Source organism: Halichoerus grypus, chromosome 11, assembly GCF_964656455.1.
Source record: "Halichoerus grypus chromosome 11, mHalGry1.hap1.1, whole genome shotgun sequence".
Lineage (NCBI taxonomy): Eukaryota > Metazoa > Chordata > Mammalia > Carnivora > Phocidae > Halichoerus > Halichoerus grypus.
In genome coordinates this window covers 15,053,775-15,067,353 of record NC_135722.1, presented here as the reverse complement: position 1 = coordinate 15,067,353, position 13,579 = coordinate 15,053,775, and the positions used below count along the sequence as shown (strand labels likewise).

The 13,579-nt window shown below is 42.3% G+C and overlaps 1 protein-coding gene across 4 annotated transcripts in view; it reads right to left on the bottom strand.

Annotated features, from left to right (window-relative positions):
* The window catches only part of CKAP5 (cytoskeleton associated protein 5), a 102,855-nt gene that overhangs the window by 2,958 nt on the left and 86,318 nt on the right, over window positions 1–13,579 (bottom strand). For all 4 annotated transcript variants that reach the window (XM_078058076.1, XM_036104948.2, XM_078058077.1 and 1 more), the window contains 7 exons: window positions 4,206–4,385; window positions 3,510–3,697; window positions 2,707–2,782; window positions 1,816–2,004; window positions 1,585–1,722; window positions 1,040–1,123; window positions 785–944 (listed from right to left, as the gene is read on the bottom strand). In XM_078058076.1, the coding sequence (XP_077914202.1) occupies window positions 785–944; window positions 1,040–1,123; window positions 1,585–1,722; window positions 1,816–2,004; window positions 2,707–2,782; window positions 3,510–3,697; window positions 4,206–4,385 (1,015 nt within the window). The remainder of the gene's footprint in view (window positions 1–784; window positions 945–1,039; window positions 1,124–1,584; window positions 1,723–1,815; window positions 2,005–2,706; window positions 2,783–3,509; window positions 3,698–4,205; window positions 4,386–13,579) is intronic.

Sequence of the window (13,579 nt, the reverse complement as noted above, 5' to 3'; positions counted from 1 at the left end):
GGATCAGCTGGGAGAACGGGGCCATACACCAGGTGAGAGGTGAGGATACTCACACCAGGGCAGTGGCTGTGAAGGTCCTGAGAAGTGGGTGAGGATTCTGTGCATGGTTTGCAGGCAGAACAAAAGGATTTCCGGACAGAGGGGAAGACATGACTCAAAGGCAAAAAAGGTCTAAAGCAAACTAGAAGGACAAAGTTGCCATCATCCGAGATGGAGAAGAAAGCTAACGGAGCAGGTTTTGGAGGAATATGTGACACACTGAGTTGATGATGTCTACTAGAGACATACATCAGGCAGGATGTATGTGTTGGGATCAGGAAGGTTTGAGCTGGACCCAAACAACCCTGGGCCTCTCTGGCATGTAAATGGGATCTCAAGTGATGAGAATACATGACTTAATTAAGGGAATGAGAGTAAGAAGGAAGAGATGGTTATGGACTGAAGCCTGGAGAACGCCACGATTAAGAGTCCAGAGAAAGGAAGAATCAGAGAGGCCAAGAAGGAAGAGGCCAGGAAGGCCAGGTTGGAGGAGACCAAGAGAGCACGGACACCTGGAAGCACAGGGAAGAAACGGTTTCAAGGGCAGGGAACACCTGCCCCTATCAAACACTGGCGATGGGTCAAGTCAGGTGACAGTTGGCCACTGTCTCCAGCAATGTGAACATCACTGGTGACCATCAGGGACTGAGGAGCACAGGTACAAATTTAAGCCAATCAAAACCTCCAGTTCCTGAGCGGGGAGCTATTTTGAGCTCATCCCTGCAGCCACTGGAGGAAGCCATACCTGTGGATGTGGGAATACGGCCTTTGCCCTCCCTCTCCATCTCAATCACCCGAAGGCCTCTCTCAACATAGCTCTGGAAGAACTGGGAGGAATTTTTCAGAAATGGTTCAATGTCAGCATCTGAGTATTTCTTCTTATATTCGTATAACTCTGCTAGGCCCTGGTTACCAAGAAAAAGGAAGAGGGGGCGGACATTAGTCAGTGGCCCTTCTCCATCAAGCAGATGCTCATTTGGCTTGCCCCTGCCCCTCTCACCTCTTTAGTGTTCTCCTTAGAGCCGATCTTCTTAAAAATCTCAGCCAAGAAATCATTCACTTTGGCCTTTGATGATTTTTCATCCTGCAATTGAAAGACACAAAGGACTGGCTAGACTTATTAATTAGGAACCCATGATTGGATAAGAACTGAAGAGGTCTCAAAACCCAGACTTTACTGGTATGTTCCTGTGAATAACAGAAGCACCAGTGTCTGCAGCAGAAAACCCCAACTTTCTGGGTCACCGAATACCTCCAGTCACAGGTTTTCAACTAAACTTGATGAGGAAGGACCTGGCCCATTCCTTCCTAATTAAGTAGAGCTCACAGTGGATTTATCCAACAACCTTTGGTTGTGTGGCAACCACACAGTTCTAACTAGTTCATGTAAGAAAACTTCAAGGTGGAAATGCTCACAGCATAGAACTATAGCAGGAGAGTGACCCAATCCCCAAGCCTTCACCTTCGACCCTCAGAAAGGTAGGCTCCAGCGCTCACGCCTTTGACAAGATCACCACCTTCAGTCTTTCCAGTCAGGACACTTACTATTCGAGATGCTCCCTTTTCTGTTTCCTTCTCAGACTTGCTCCCTGTCTGGTCCATGCTGTGCTTCATCATCCGGCAGAGGTGGGCCTCCAGCTCAGACTCGTTCTTGTTGTCAATCATTGTTAGGTGGTCTAGGATCTGAGGGAGACATGCACATTCAGATGGCGGCAATGCCACATCCATGATACTCTCCTCAAGCTCCTTCAGGGACCAGCTGCTGTTCTCACTTACCTTGGGTCCTTTTAATTTGCATAAAGTGTGTAGCAGCGTCTTTAGGGTCCTTATGGGAAATTCACTTTTGCATTGCTTCAGTTTCTCTTTGGGGAAGACCTTCATGAAAATGTGTATGTCCAGAAGAATTCTGTCCAGATTAATGCTGTTGATGGTATCAGGCAAGAGTCGAACCATTCTCCAGAGACACTATTGGAAAAATAAATACAAGGTAGAAGGAGTGGCTGAAGAATGAAGATAATTCCTGCCACCTTTCACCGGCTCTAGGCTCTGGGGTCACTTCTGAAAGATGGTCAGGGAGGTTAAGTGTGGAACATCACCATGTCTTTTGAGTTCAGCTGTTAAAACATGAACAATTTCACTCACTTCAAGCACATCACTGGTTAGTGTGTGACAAGCCATCCACATCATCATCCCCACACCTTCTTCCCAACTCCCTGGAGATGGGTCTTAAATAATGAGAAGATGTGGAGAACTGGGTGTGGGATCGAGAGAATAGTTCATACAGCTTAACCAAATCTAACGCAAGGAGACAAACTATTACAGTGTAATAACAGGATTATAATGGGGCAGAAATGTTCATTTGGGGTCTTCCATCAAAGAGACCGAAATATTACAAGGCTATACATACCTATTTCCCCAAAAGGTATAAAATTTGTCTCATCAAACTAATTGCCTTTTGTTTCTAGGACAATTGGTCTTTCCCTTTTCACTGTTTGAGGCCAAGAACTGTTGAGGCCTGAGCTTGGGGTGTAAACTGGAGACCAAGTATATTTTTCAGGTGTGCCCTGGTCGATTTAAGTCTATGTCCTACTTTCAACTCCCCTTTCCCCACACTTTAACCAGGTATTGCATCTTGAAAGAAAAGAAATCAAATTATTTCCACTTTACCTTCATAACAAGCTCTGAGAATTTGGGAGAACTGGCTGTTGCTAGCAGGCTGTCTTGGAGCAAAACAAGTAGGGCACTAGAAAAAAAAATCCCAACATGATAACATTAATAAGTTTCAAACATGGGGTGCCTGGGTGGCTCAGTCGTTAAGCGTCTGCCTTCGGCTCAGGTCGTGATCCCGGGGTCCTGGGATCGAGCCCCGCATCGGGCTCCCTGCTCGGCGGGAAGCCTGCTTCTCCCACCCCCACTCCCCCTGCTTGTGCTCCCTCTTGCTATCTCTCTGTCAAATAAAAAAAATCTTAAAAAAAAAAGAAGTTTCAAACATGCATTCCAATTAAAGTCAGTAATTAAAAGGCCAAGTGTAAACTGTATCCATCTAATAAAATGAGAGCTCATGGATCAGGACTGTCTCTGATTACCTGACATTCAGCTGTGAAGAAAATAAACGTCAATCCTTTAAGCTTCCTCAGTTACCACCTGATAAATGGTAAAGCTCCTCACTCTACTTTTCATTGTCACTGGTAGCTGAGAGAGAAATGTGCCTGAAATGTACATGAAAGGGGGAGGTAACCAACAAACACTACAGTCCTATTCTAGAAAACTCACTATGCTGGCTGGCTTACTGAGTCGTTACTAGTTTTAGTGCTGTCTCAGGTTGGAACACTTGGTTCATGAGGAAGAGAAGAGTAATAAATCAACTTAACTAGGCAAACCTAAAGTTATAATTGGTCTAGTGACTTTGGTTTCCACGGGCAGACGAAAGAGAGGCTATTCCAGGCTCTGGGGTGAGATTATAGTTATACCTCAGGATGTTGGTCTGGTCTGACTTCTCCAGCACCTTCACCACCAAGAGGTTCACAGAGCGGATCACCTGCTGTCCTTCCTCTAGATCTTCAATTCGAGAGTCTAGCATTAAGGTGATGAGGCCATGCATCAGGTCTTTCAGCACTCCGGTGGAGGCCTCCCGGGCGAGGCTCTCGATCTGAAACAGCTATCCAATCATCCTTGTGTTAGAGAGGTAAGAAACCCAGAGTATACAGCAAGGAAGATAAATGTGGGTGGCACATTCTAGCAAACAATTTTACTATATTTAAAAAAATTCAGAGTATTAGGGGGAAAAAAAAATCACCAGACTCCCTCATACCTCCGGAAATAGCCAAATTAACCGCCAAAATTAACTGGAGTGCTTCCTTCCTTCCTGTTACAGAAGTACTTTTAGGGTGAGCAGTTATCAGTGACAACACACCCAGGGCCTACCATGCCTGATGAAGACACGGGTAGGACGCAGAATTCTAGGTAGTATGTAAGCATTCTAGTTTGTATCCTAACAATAAGGCAAACTGGAGTGTCACCCAACATCCGATGAAAGTAGTCCGTAGCTTGCAAGTAAAACCCAGTAAGTGACGCAGGACTCCCTGGAACCACACTGACTCAGGCTCTAGAACCCAGGTAGGATGAGACACTGAAGGCAAGCTCACGTTCTGCAGAAGCAGCCTTACCGAAATCATGTTGCCAATGATACAGCTATACAGCTTGATGATCTCATCTTTCTCCAGTTTCTCATCTGCCATGTGTGTGTTGTAGATGAGTCTCAGCTGCATGAACGTGGCTATCAGGAACTGATCAATGTGGCCAGACATAGCTTCAGCTTTGTCTTCCTGTCTCAGGACCTCATCGATCTGGTAACAAAAACCCCAAGATATAGTCTCCAAGCATCATACTTCTAAGTAGCAGGAAAATACTACAAAGGATATCTCTGTAATATCTGCAAAGCACTTATAATATCTTAACTTGAAAAAAATCCAGTCACTTTACATATAAATAACTAGTATTCAAACATTCAGCACATGTTTACCGAGCAAGATACTGTTAGGTGAATTAGTCACAGATCCTATTCTGAAAGGTTCACTACCCAGAAGATCAGGGAATCCCTATGTTTAAATGTCTCATCTATTAAAGTGTTTTAATACCCATTATATCTCATTTGATCATCCAACAGCTCTGAGAAGTAGTAAGGTAAGTAAGATTTCCATTTACCAGATAAGTAAAGTGAGGCTCAGAAAGATCAGACTACTCAGTCCAAACTCAAAAATCAGGCTTCCCACATCCTGATCTGGTGTTCTTTTTGGTCTACTGGCTGTCACTAATGGTAAAATGTACTACTATGGGAAAACATGTATTTCCCATTCACTACTGTAAAAAGACCTTTATTTTTATGATTACATAAATAACACCCAGACAAGCATGCCAATCTTCTTCATTGACCATCCTCATGCAGGGCTGTCCTACTGCACAATTCCAGGGAGCACCATTTACAGACTGCAGTGTGAACAGTGCCCCATGGTGTTCTGGCAGCCAGTGGTCCTACTTTCATTTAGATTTATGCATGTTATACCCCGTATGGACACACAATTTTATATAACTGGGGGTGTTTAACAATGCTGCTTCAACACAGACACCATAAAAAATACTCTTTTTTTAGGGGGAAGCTTACTCTTTTTCCTAAGATAATTAACATTAACGCCTGGTCAACATCTTTCAGGTTCACAGAATCATATACACCCATACGTGCACACATAAATGGGGTCAAAGTTTAGGGCATTGTTTATTCTACCAGAGGATTATAGTACATACACATCTCTGCATCTGGCTTTTCTAGTTCAACAGAAAATTATAAAAATCCCCAAAGGCCACAAGAATAGCTCTATTAAAAAAAAAAAAAAAAAAAAAGAACAGGGGTGCCTGGGTGGCTCAGTCGTTAGGCGTCTGCCTTCGGCTGGGGTCATGATTCCAGGTCCTGGGATCGAGCCCCATGTTGGGCTCCCTGCTCGGCGGGAGGCCTGCTTCTCCCTCTCCCACTCCCCCTGCTTGTGTTTCCTCTCTCGCTGTGTCTCTGTCAAATAAATGAATAAAATCTGAAAAAAAAAAAAAAAAAAAAGAATAGCTCTATTTTTAAAGGCTGCTTAACTGTGTGTAGCAAAATTTACTCAATCATTCCCTTAGTGATAAACTTTCAGTGTGTTTCCAGTTTGGTTATTTTACTATAAATAATGTTACAATAAACATCTCTGTATATACAGTATCTTAACGTACTTGTGTTTTTATTTCTAACTTTTTAGTCTGAAGAATACATTTTAAATGGCATAATAGATATTACTGTATTGTTTTCTTTAAAAAGGCACTAACATTTTTTTTAAAAGATTTTATTTGTCGGCGAGAGAGAGTGAGCGAGCACGCGCACAAAGAGGGGGAGCGGCAGGCAGAGGGAGAAGCAGGCTTCCCGCGGAGCAGGGAGCCCGATGCGGGGCTCGATCCCAGGACCCTGGGATCATGACCTGATTAGGCAGATGCCTAACCGACTGAGCCACCCAGGCATCCCAAAAGGCATTAACATTCAATTCACATTTCCACATTTAATGTAGGACTACTGTTTTTCCAGAATCTCTATCAGCTGTGTGTTATTACTCTTTTTACTTTTTGTCACTCTGATGGCAAAAAGTGCTATCTTGTTTTTACGTTAATTTGCATTTTGTGGCAGAGGAGAGCCTGGACCTCTTTTCACATGTTTACTGGCTTGGCTGTTTGGAATCTTCTGTGATTTGCCTATTCACATCATTTGGTCATTTTTCTGTTGGGTTCTCCTTTTCTCAAGAGTTCATAAAAGTTCTGTTTCCGAAATGTAGCTATTAATCTTTTATTAGTCATATGGGTTGCAAATATATTCCACAATATACCACTTGTTTATTGACAATATCTGGTAAATTTCTCTAGATTAAAATCTTGTGTTCCTTTTTTAAGATTTTATTTATTAAATAAATAAATAAACAAGAGAGAGAGGGAGAGAGCACAAGCAGGGGGAGTGGTAGGCAGAAGGAGAGGGAGAAGCAGGCTCCCTGCCGAGCAGGGAGCCCAATGTGGGGCTTGATCCCAGGACCCTGGGATCATGACCTGAGCAGAAAGCAGATAGGTATTCAACTGACTGAGCCACCCAGGCTCTAGATTAAAATCTTCTAGACTAAAATCTTAAAATTTTATATGATCAAATGTCTTGTTCTGTTCTGGGTTTCCTAATATTTTATGGTCTCCCCAAATCCCCTGGTTATTTAAAAAAATTTAGGGGGAGATCAACTGTTTCAATTTCCACAGGGTTATAGGTCTTATTTTTTTTCAGTCTCTTCCTTATCTATGGTTGGTTCCTTCCTCATTCCTGACACTTATATTTTTGTTCTCTAATCAGGCTAGTAAGGAATTTTTGTTTCACAGGAAACAAATTTAGATTTATTATTTTAAAAATCCATCTCATGAATTGTAGTTTATCTCTTACTTTTAAATTTATTTTTTATTTTTCTGATTTCTGATAAGTACTAAGTCCCTTTATTTTAGCTTTTCTTCAGTAATAAATGCATTTCAGGCAATATATTTTTCTGAGTTCAGTAGTTTCAGTAGAGTTTGAAAGAGAAATGCTTTCCTATTCACTATTAAGAGTTTTGGGGTGGGGCGCCTGGGTGGCTCAGTCTAGCCTCCAACTCTTGATGTTGGCTCAGGCCATGATCTCAGGGTTGTGAGAATGAGCCCTGCTTTGGGCTCTACGCTCAGCAGGGAGTCTGCTTGGGATTCTCTCCCTCTGCCCTCCCACCCCGACTCTTTCTCTCTCAATAAATACATACATACATACATAAAATTGTTAAAGAGTTTTGTTTTTCCTTTCTTTTGATCAAAGGGTCAGGAGGGTGTTTCATACTTTTCCAAGTAGCCATTATCTTGTGTGACATTATTAAAAAATGTGTTGGGTTACCAGGAAAGAATCTGGTCAGTGTATCTTTTACTATAGCATTTGTTAAGATACGAAAAACACAGATATTTTCAGAGACTGTAAAATTCTCTCTACATATATATTAAATCTGGTTTACTGTTTACTAATATATTTTTTTAAAGATTTTATTTATTTATTTGACAGAGAGAGACAGCTAGAGAGGGAACACAAGCAGGGGGAGTGGGAGAGGGAGAAGCAGGCTTCCCGCTGAGCAGGGAGACCAATGCGGGTCTCGATTCCAGGACCCTGGGCCACCCAGGCGCCCTTATCCTTTTTTTTTTTTTTTTTAAAGATTTTATTTATTTATTTGAGAGAGAGAGAATGAGAGACACAGAGCATGAGAGGGAGGAGGGTCAGAGGGAGAAGCAGACTCCCTGCCGAGCAGGGAGCCCGATGCGGGACTCGATCCCGGGACTCCAGGATCATGACCTGAGCCGAAGGCAGTCGCTTAACCAACTGAGCCACCCAGGCGCCCCTCCTTTTTTTTTTTTTTTTAATATTTATTTATTTCAGAAAGAGAGAGCCCCCTCCGGTAGGGGGAGGGGCAGAGGGAGAGGGACAGCAGACTCCCTGCTGAGCAGGGAATCTGACATGGGGCTCAATCCCAGGACCCCAAGATCATGACCTGAGCCAAAATCCAGAGTCAGACACTTAAACTGAGTCACCCAGGTGCCCCACTAATATTCTTTTTTTATTAAGGTTTAACTTTAATATGATACAATATATAAATCCTAAGAACACAACTTAACGAAATTCTATGCCTATGCATCTGTACATCTGCCACTGAGAACAAGCTGTAAGACATCAGGAGCACACCAAAAGCTCTTTTCCTGCCCCTCCAAGCTGGTACCTTGCCTTCCACCAGGGGTTACTATTCTTTCTGGGTTTGCCCTTTTTTTTAAACCACTATTCTGACCTCTAAACTGGTAAGAATTATTTAATTCCCATGTCCTTGTATTTCATCTACTACACCTGTCCCAATTGTCTTAATCTGTAACTTGTCTTTTCATTTTTTTTTTTAAGTAGACTTCATAGCCAACGCGGGGCCTGAACTCACCACCCTTAGATTAAGAGTCACATGCTCCACCGCCAGCCAGCCAGGCGCCCTGCTTGTCTTTTCATTTTGTTATAAACAGAGTATCTTGTGATAAACAGAAGTTTTTAGAAATTTTAATGTAGTAAAAGATTTCTATTTTTTATGTTTTGTGTCTAGTTTAAAAAGAAATCCTTACATAATGTGAAGTAAAAAATGTTCTCCTATTCACATCTAGGTCTTTGATGCATCTGAAATATACTTTGGTATAGGAAATAGCAATCTGTTGTTCCCATGGAAAATAATTAGTCCTAGCACCCTTTACTGATTAACCTAGCTTTTACCAAGTGATTGTTTTGTTTTGTTTTTTTTAATTTTATTTATTTGACAGAGCGAGAGAGGGAACACAATCAGTGGGAGTGGGAGAGGGAGAAGGAGGCTTCCCGCCGAGCAGGGAGCCCGACGTGGGGCTCGATCCCAGGACCCTGGGATCATGACCTGAGCAGAACACAGGCACTTAACGACTGAGCCACCCAGGTGCCCCTCTTTTTACTCTTTTGATAGTTACCTTTAATGCATAAAACTTTTAAATTTTGATGAAGTTCAATTTAATTATTTTTTCTTTTGTTGACATTGCTTTTGGTGTCATATGCAAGAATTCACTGCCAAATCCAGTATCATGAAGATTTTCCTCTATGGTATTTTTTCTCTTTTTTTTTAGGTTATTATAAAAGTGAGACATGGAAATTATTCACCTGATGAAAGATTTCACAACTTCACTGGAATGAGCAGCTTCACGCAATGCCATTTCAATAATGACTTATTTCAGTCTACATGATGTCACATTCTCTAAATAAGAAATAATCCTTGGGGTGCCTGGATGGCTCAGTCAATTAAGCTTCCGACTCTTGATTCTGGCTCAGGTCATGTTCTCAGGATCATGGGATTGAGCTCTGTGTAGGGCTCCGCACTCAGCTGGGTGTCTGCTTGAGATTCTCTCCCTCCCTCTGCCCCTCCTCGTTTGCTCTCTTTCTCTCTCGAATAAATAAATAAATGTAAAAAAAAAAAAAAAAAGAATCCTTGTCATTAGAACTACTTTAGTGTCTCCATATTGTAGGAGAAGAACTTTATCTCCAACTTTCACGCCAACTGGTTGAATCTCTCTACTCTTTCCTTTAGAGCCTGATCCAACAGACTCCTGTTGCTTGTAATGGTTTTCCCTGAGATTTTTCTGGAAGCAAAATGCCTCCTTTGTTAGCAGTTTTGGCTGTACTCCTTTCAACTAAAACTCGGGCCAAGAGGGGAAGAAACTTTTTAAATACCTGTCCTGCCATGACCCATACTCCGCTCTTGAGCTGCCACTGCCGCAAGGAGACCCCCCCTCTCCCCCGTTTTCTTCTAAGAGTTTATAGCTTTGGCTATGACACTTATGTCTTTGATCCGTTTTGAGTTAATTATTGTATACAGCATAAGAGTCTAACTTCATTCTTCTGCATGTGGATATCCATTTTCCCAGCTTCATTTGTTGATAAGACTGTCCTTTCCCCACTGAATGGTCTTGTCACCCCTGTCACTTAGACCACTAATGTGGTTTCTGTAGTGATCATCCTCTCCCTTCAGACCATCTACTAAATTTTAAAATTCTAAAACCATGTATTTTTTTGTTTTTTGTTTTGCTAGAGAGAATCTTTATATGTAATAATAAATCCTCTTTAAGTACTCTTCCCACACCCTGCTCCCCTCCCCTGTGGTCATCTTGTCCCCGCCAGCAGTTTCACTGTGCTAGGAGATTCCCATTCTGGTTATTCTGTTTCATTCTTCTTCCCAGTTACTGGGTCTCTTATGGTGTGGCTCATTATTATTCTTTACCTAGTCAGGATTCATTCTTGGGTCTGCCTTTTGGAAATCCTCAATTGTGGCAATCTGAGAATGGGAGACACAGCAGTTCCTGCCCTTCTAAGTTTGTGGTATGCCAGCTAGTCACATGGCACCAAGGGCAGGCACTTCTGCTCTTCTGTCTCTGACGGTACAAAAGCTAGAGACTTCCCAGCCTGACAGTGAATTCAGCCTTTTTGTTCAGCAACCTATAGTTCCCTGGGGGCCAAGGAGAACACCAGGTCCTTCTATTAACACTCATATAAACCACCGTTGTCCTTTCTTTAGGGGATCTGCTGGTCTCCCTGGATGAAAAGAGATCTCTTTCCAGGATTTTTGGTGTTTTGATCGTCTTCCCTGGGTTCTGCACTACTGAACTTCAGGTTTTCCTGAAGGCCTATATGTGGAAAAGGCTTATTACTTGTACTAGATGGAGCTTGACACTTGTATATACTTCAGATACCACCTACCTGACGAGCAGCTCCTCTGCTCAGAAAAGGCAGATGGGTTTGGACTGAAGTTGATAGAGAAAGGCAGCAGGAATGCATGTATTCAAGTCACTATTTTCTAGAGTCCCTCCAAGGTTAAAACTGTTAACAGGAGACTATTTGTCAAACAGTAGCAAAAATCTTGTACTAAGATTCCCAATTCTCCTATTTCCAGCCATCTGTCTTCGTGGAGATGTGTAACTGGCTGCTCAAACTCAACACAGCAAAGACAGAGCTCTTAATTTCCAACTTCTCAAGACTGTTCTTCCTCCAGCTTCCCCATTCTCAGCACCACTATCCATCCATCCAGGTGCTCAAGCCAAAAATCATCGAGTTACTCTTGATTCTTTTCTTACCTTACTTTTCACAACCCATCTGTCTCCAAGTCTTGTGGACACTACCTATGAAAGATACCCTGGAACCATCCACTTTTCTTCCCCACTGTGATAATCCTAGTGCACGTGATAATATCTTTCATATGAATTTCAGTCATAGCTTCCTAACAGATCTGGTCTTGAGAGAGTGGCCAGAGAGACATTTTCCAGTAAAAATAAAGTTCAAACATTATAGAAATGTCGGAAGTATTGTAAAAGAACTTATAAAATCCCGAATCAGCTGAGAGTAAGTTGTCAATGTGATGCTCCATGCCCATCTCACACTTCACTGTGTATTTCTTCGTCACAAGGACATTCTCCTTCATACTCAGGAGGCAACACAAAATCAGGAAATTAGTATTGACGTTATTACCATCTAATCCTCAGGCCCCATTCCATTTACTCCAATTGCCCTGATCTTGTTCTTCATAGCTAAAGGCCAGTCTAGAATCATGCACTGCATTTAGTTAGTCATGTCTCTTAATCTCCCTTCAGTCTAGACCAATCCTCAGTCTTTCCTTGACTTTCTTGACCTTGACGGTTGTAAAATATCCCTTAGTTTTGCATTTTTTTGAGGTTTCTTCATGATCAGATGACATTAGGAATGTCAGCAAAGTGATGCTGAATTCTCCCTGGATCCTACAAGGTGGCACATGATTTCATCTTGTCCTAATACTGATGTTCACTTTGAGGACTTCAAGTTGGTGTCTGCTAAGCTTCTGTACTGTCAAATTACTCAAAGTATTTTGTATTTCTTAGTTACACTTTGTATATTAGTCCTTTGTATTTTGTGGGGAGGTACTATGAAACTATCTCATTTCTCTTTAAATTCTTAATTTACATGGACATGGACTTGGGGTTTCCTATTTTGTTAAATTTTATTGAATCTATTTCCTGAATTTTATTCAGTTCATTGGGTTATACGTCATTACTATCATTATTGATTTTGATGCTCAAACTGTCCCCTGTTCAAACAGTTGGCCACCGGGTCCTTCTGACATGTCCCTATCATTCTTTGAGCCTATCCTTACTGTCAGGTACAATACGATATTCCAGGATTATCTTGTACTTTTTCTAATTCAGCCCTAGAATCTACCCCTTCTCCAAGGAGCCCTCATTCCCTTTTAGTGGAAAATGGTATTTAGAAGCCAAGTTTTGGGGGTGCTTGTTGCTGTTGGGGTATTGCTGTTCTCAGGTCCTTTCAATGAAAAGAATTAGGGAATATATGTGTATTATATATATATACATGTATACCTGTAACATACATTTATACCACACATATACATACATTTACATTGATATTTATTTCTACATCGCTGTATTGAAAATCCTGAGTTCATACTGACACATCTAATCTAATTCTGGTCCAATGCCAGAGTTTATTCTATTTTGCTTTCCTTTCATATTTGTAGTGCTCTTTTCGGACAGTAAGAAACATGGCTTCAGGAGCGCCTGGGTGGCTCAGCCGGTTAGGCGTCTGCCTTTGGCTCAGGTCATGATCCTGGGGGGCCTGGGATCCAGCCCCGAGTTGGACTCCCTGCTCAGTGGGGAGTCCGCTTCTCCCTCTGCCTCTGCCCCTGCTCATGCTTTCTCTCTCTAAAAAATCTTAAAAAAAGAAAAGAAAAAAAAAAAACGTGGCTTCTATTTTCCTTATATTTCTTTGAATAATCCCTCTGTATGTAACCAATCTCCCATCTCTGCCCCCAGTCCTTCCCCATGCAGATGCCTACTTCTGCTTCAGCTCTGACTCCCCATTCTGAGCCACCTGCATGCTGCCCCACCCCCTGCAACACACATGGATATCCTCCTCACCTTGCCTGGGATCCTACTATCATGCCAGAGTGGCCGCTTGCATGACATCCTCTTCACCCTGCTTGGGCTCTGACTCCTGACTCTGCATCACCGCTCCTACATGACACCATCCTCACAACACTTGGGCTCTGAGACCCTCGCAACTGGGCCACGATGGTTCCCCACCCTCACCACCTTGCCACAAGGTGGATGCCTACCTTGCTCTACCAACTTACTGGCTTTAGGACTAGATTGTTAGGAAACGGAAGCAGAAGAGAATGATTTGTAAAAAACATGTAGCTTCTTTGCTCAAAATTCTCTAATGGTTTCTGATCACACTTAAAATCCAAACCACCTACACCCTGGGGCTTTAAAGGTCTACATGATGTGATCTCTGTCCACCTTTCAAATCTCATTCTGTACCATTCTCCCCCTTGCCCACTCCGCTCTGGGCACATGGGCCTTGAATCGTTTCCTTGAATATCCAAGCTCATTCCTA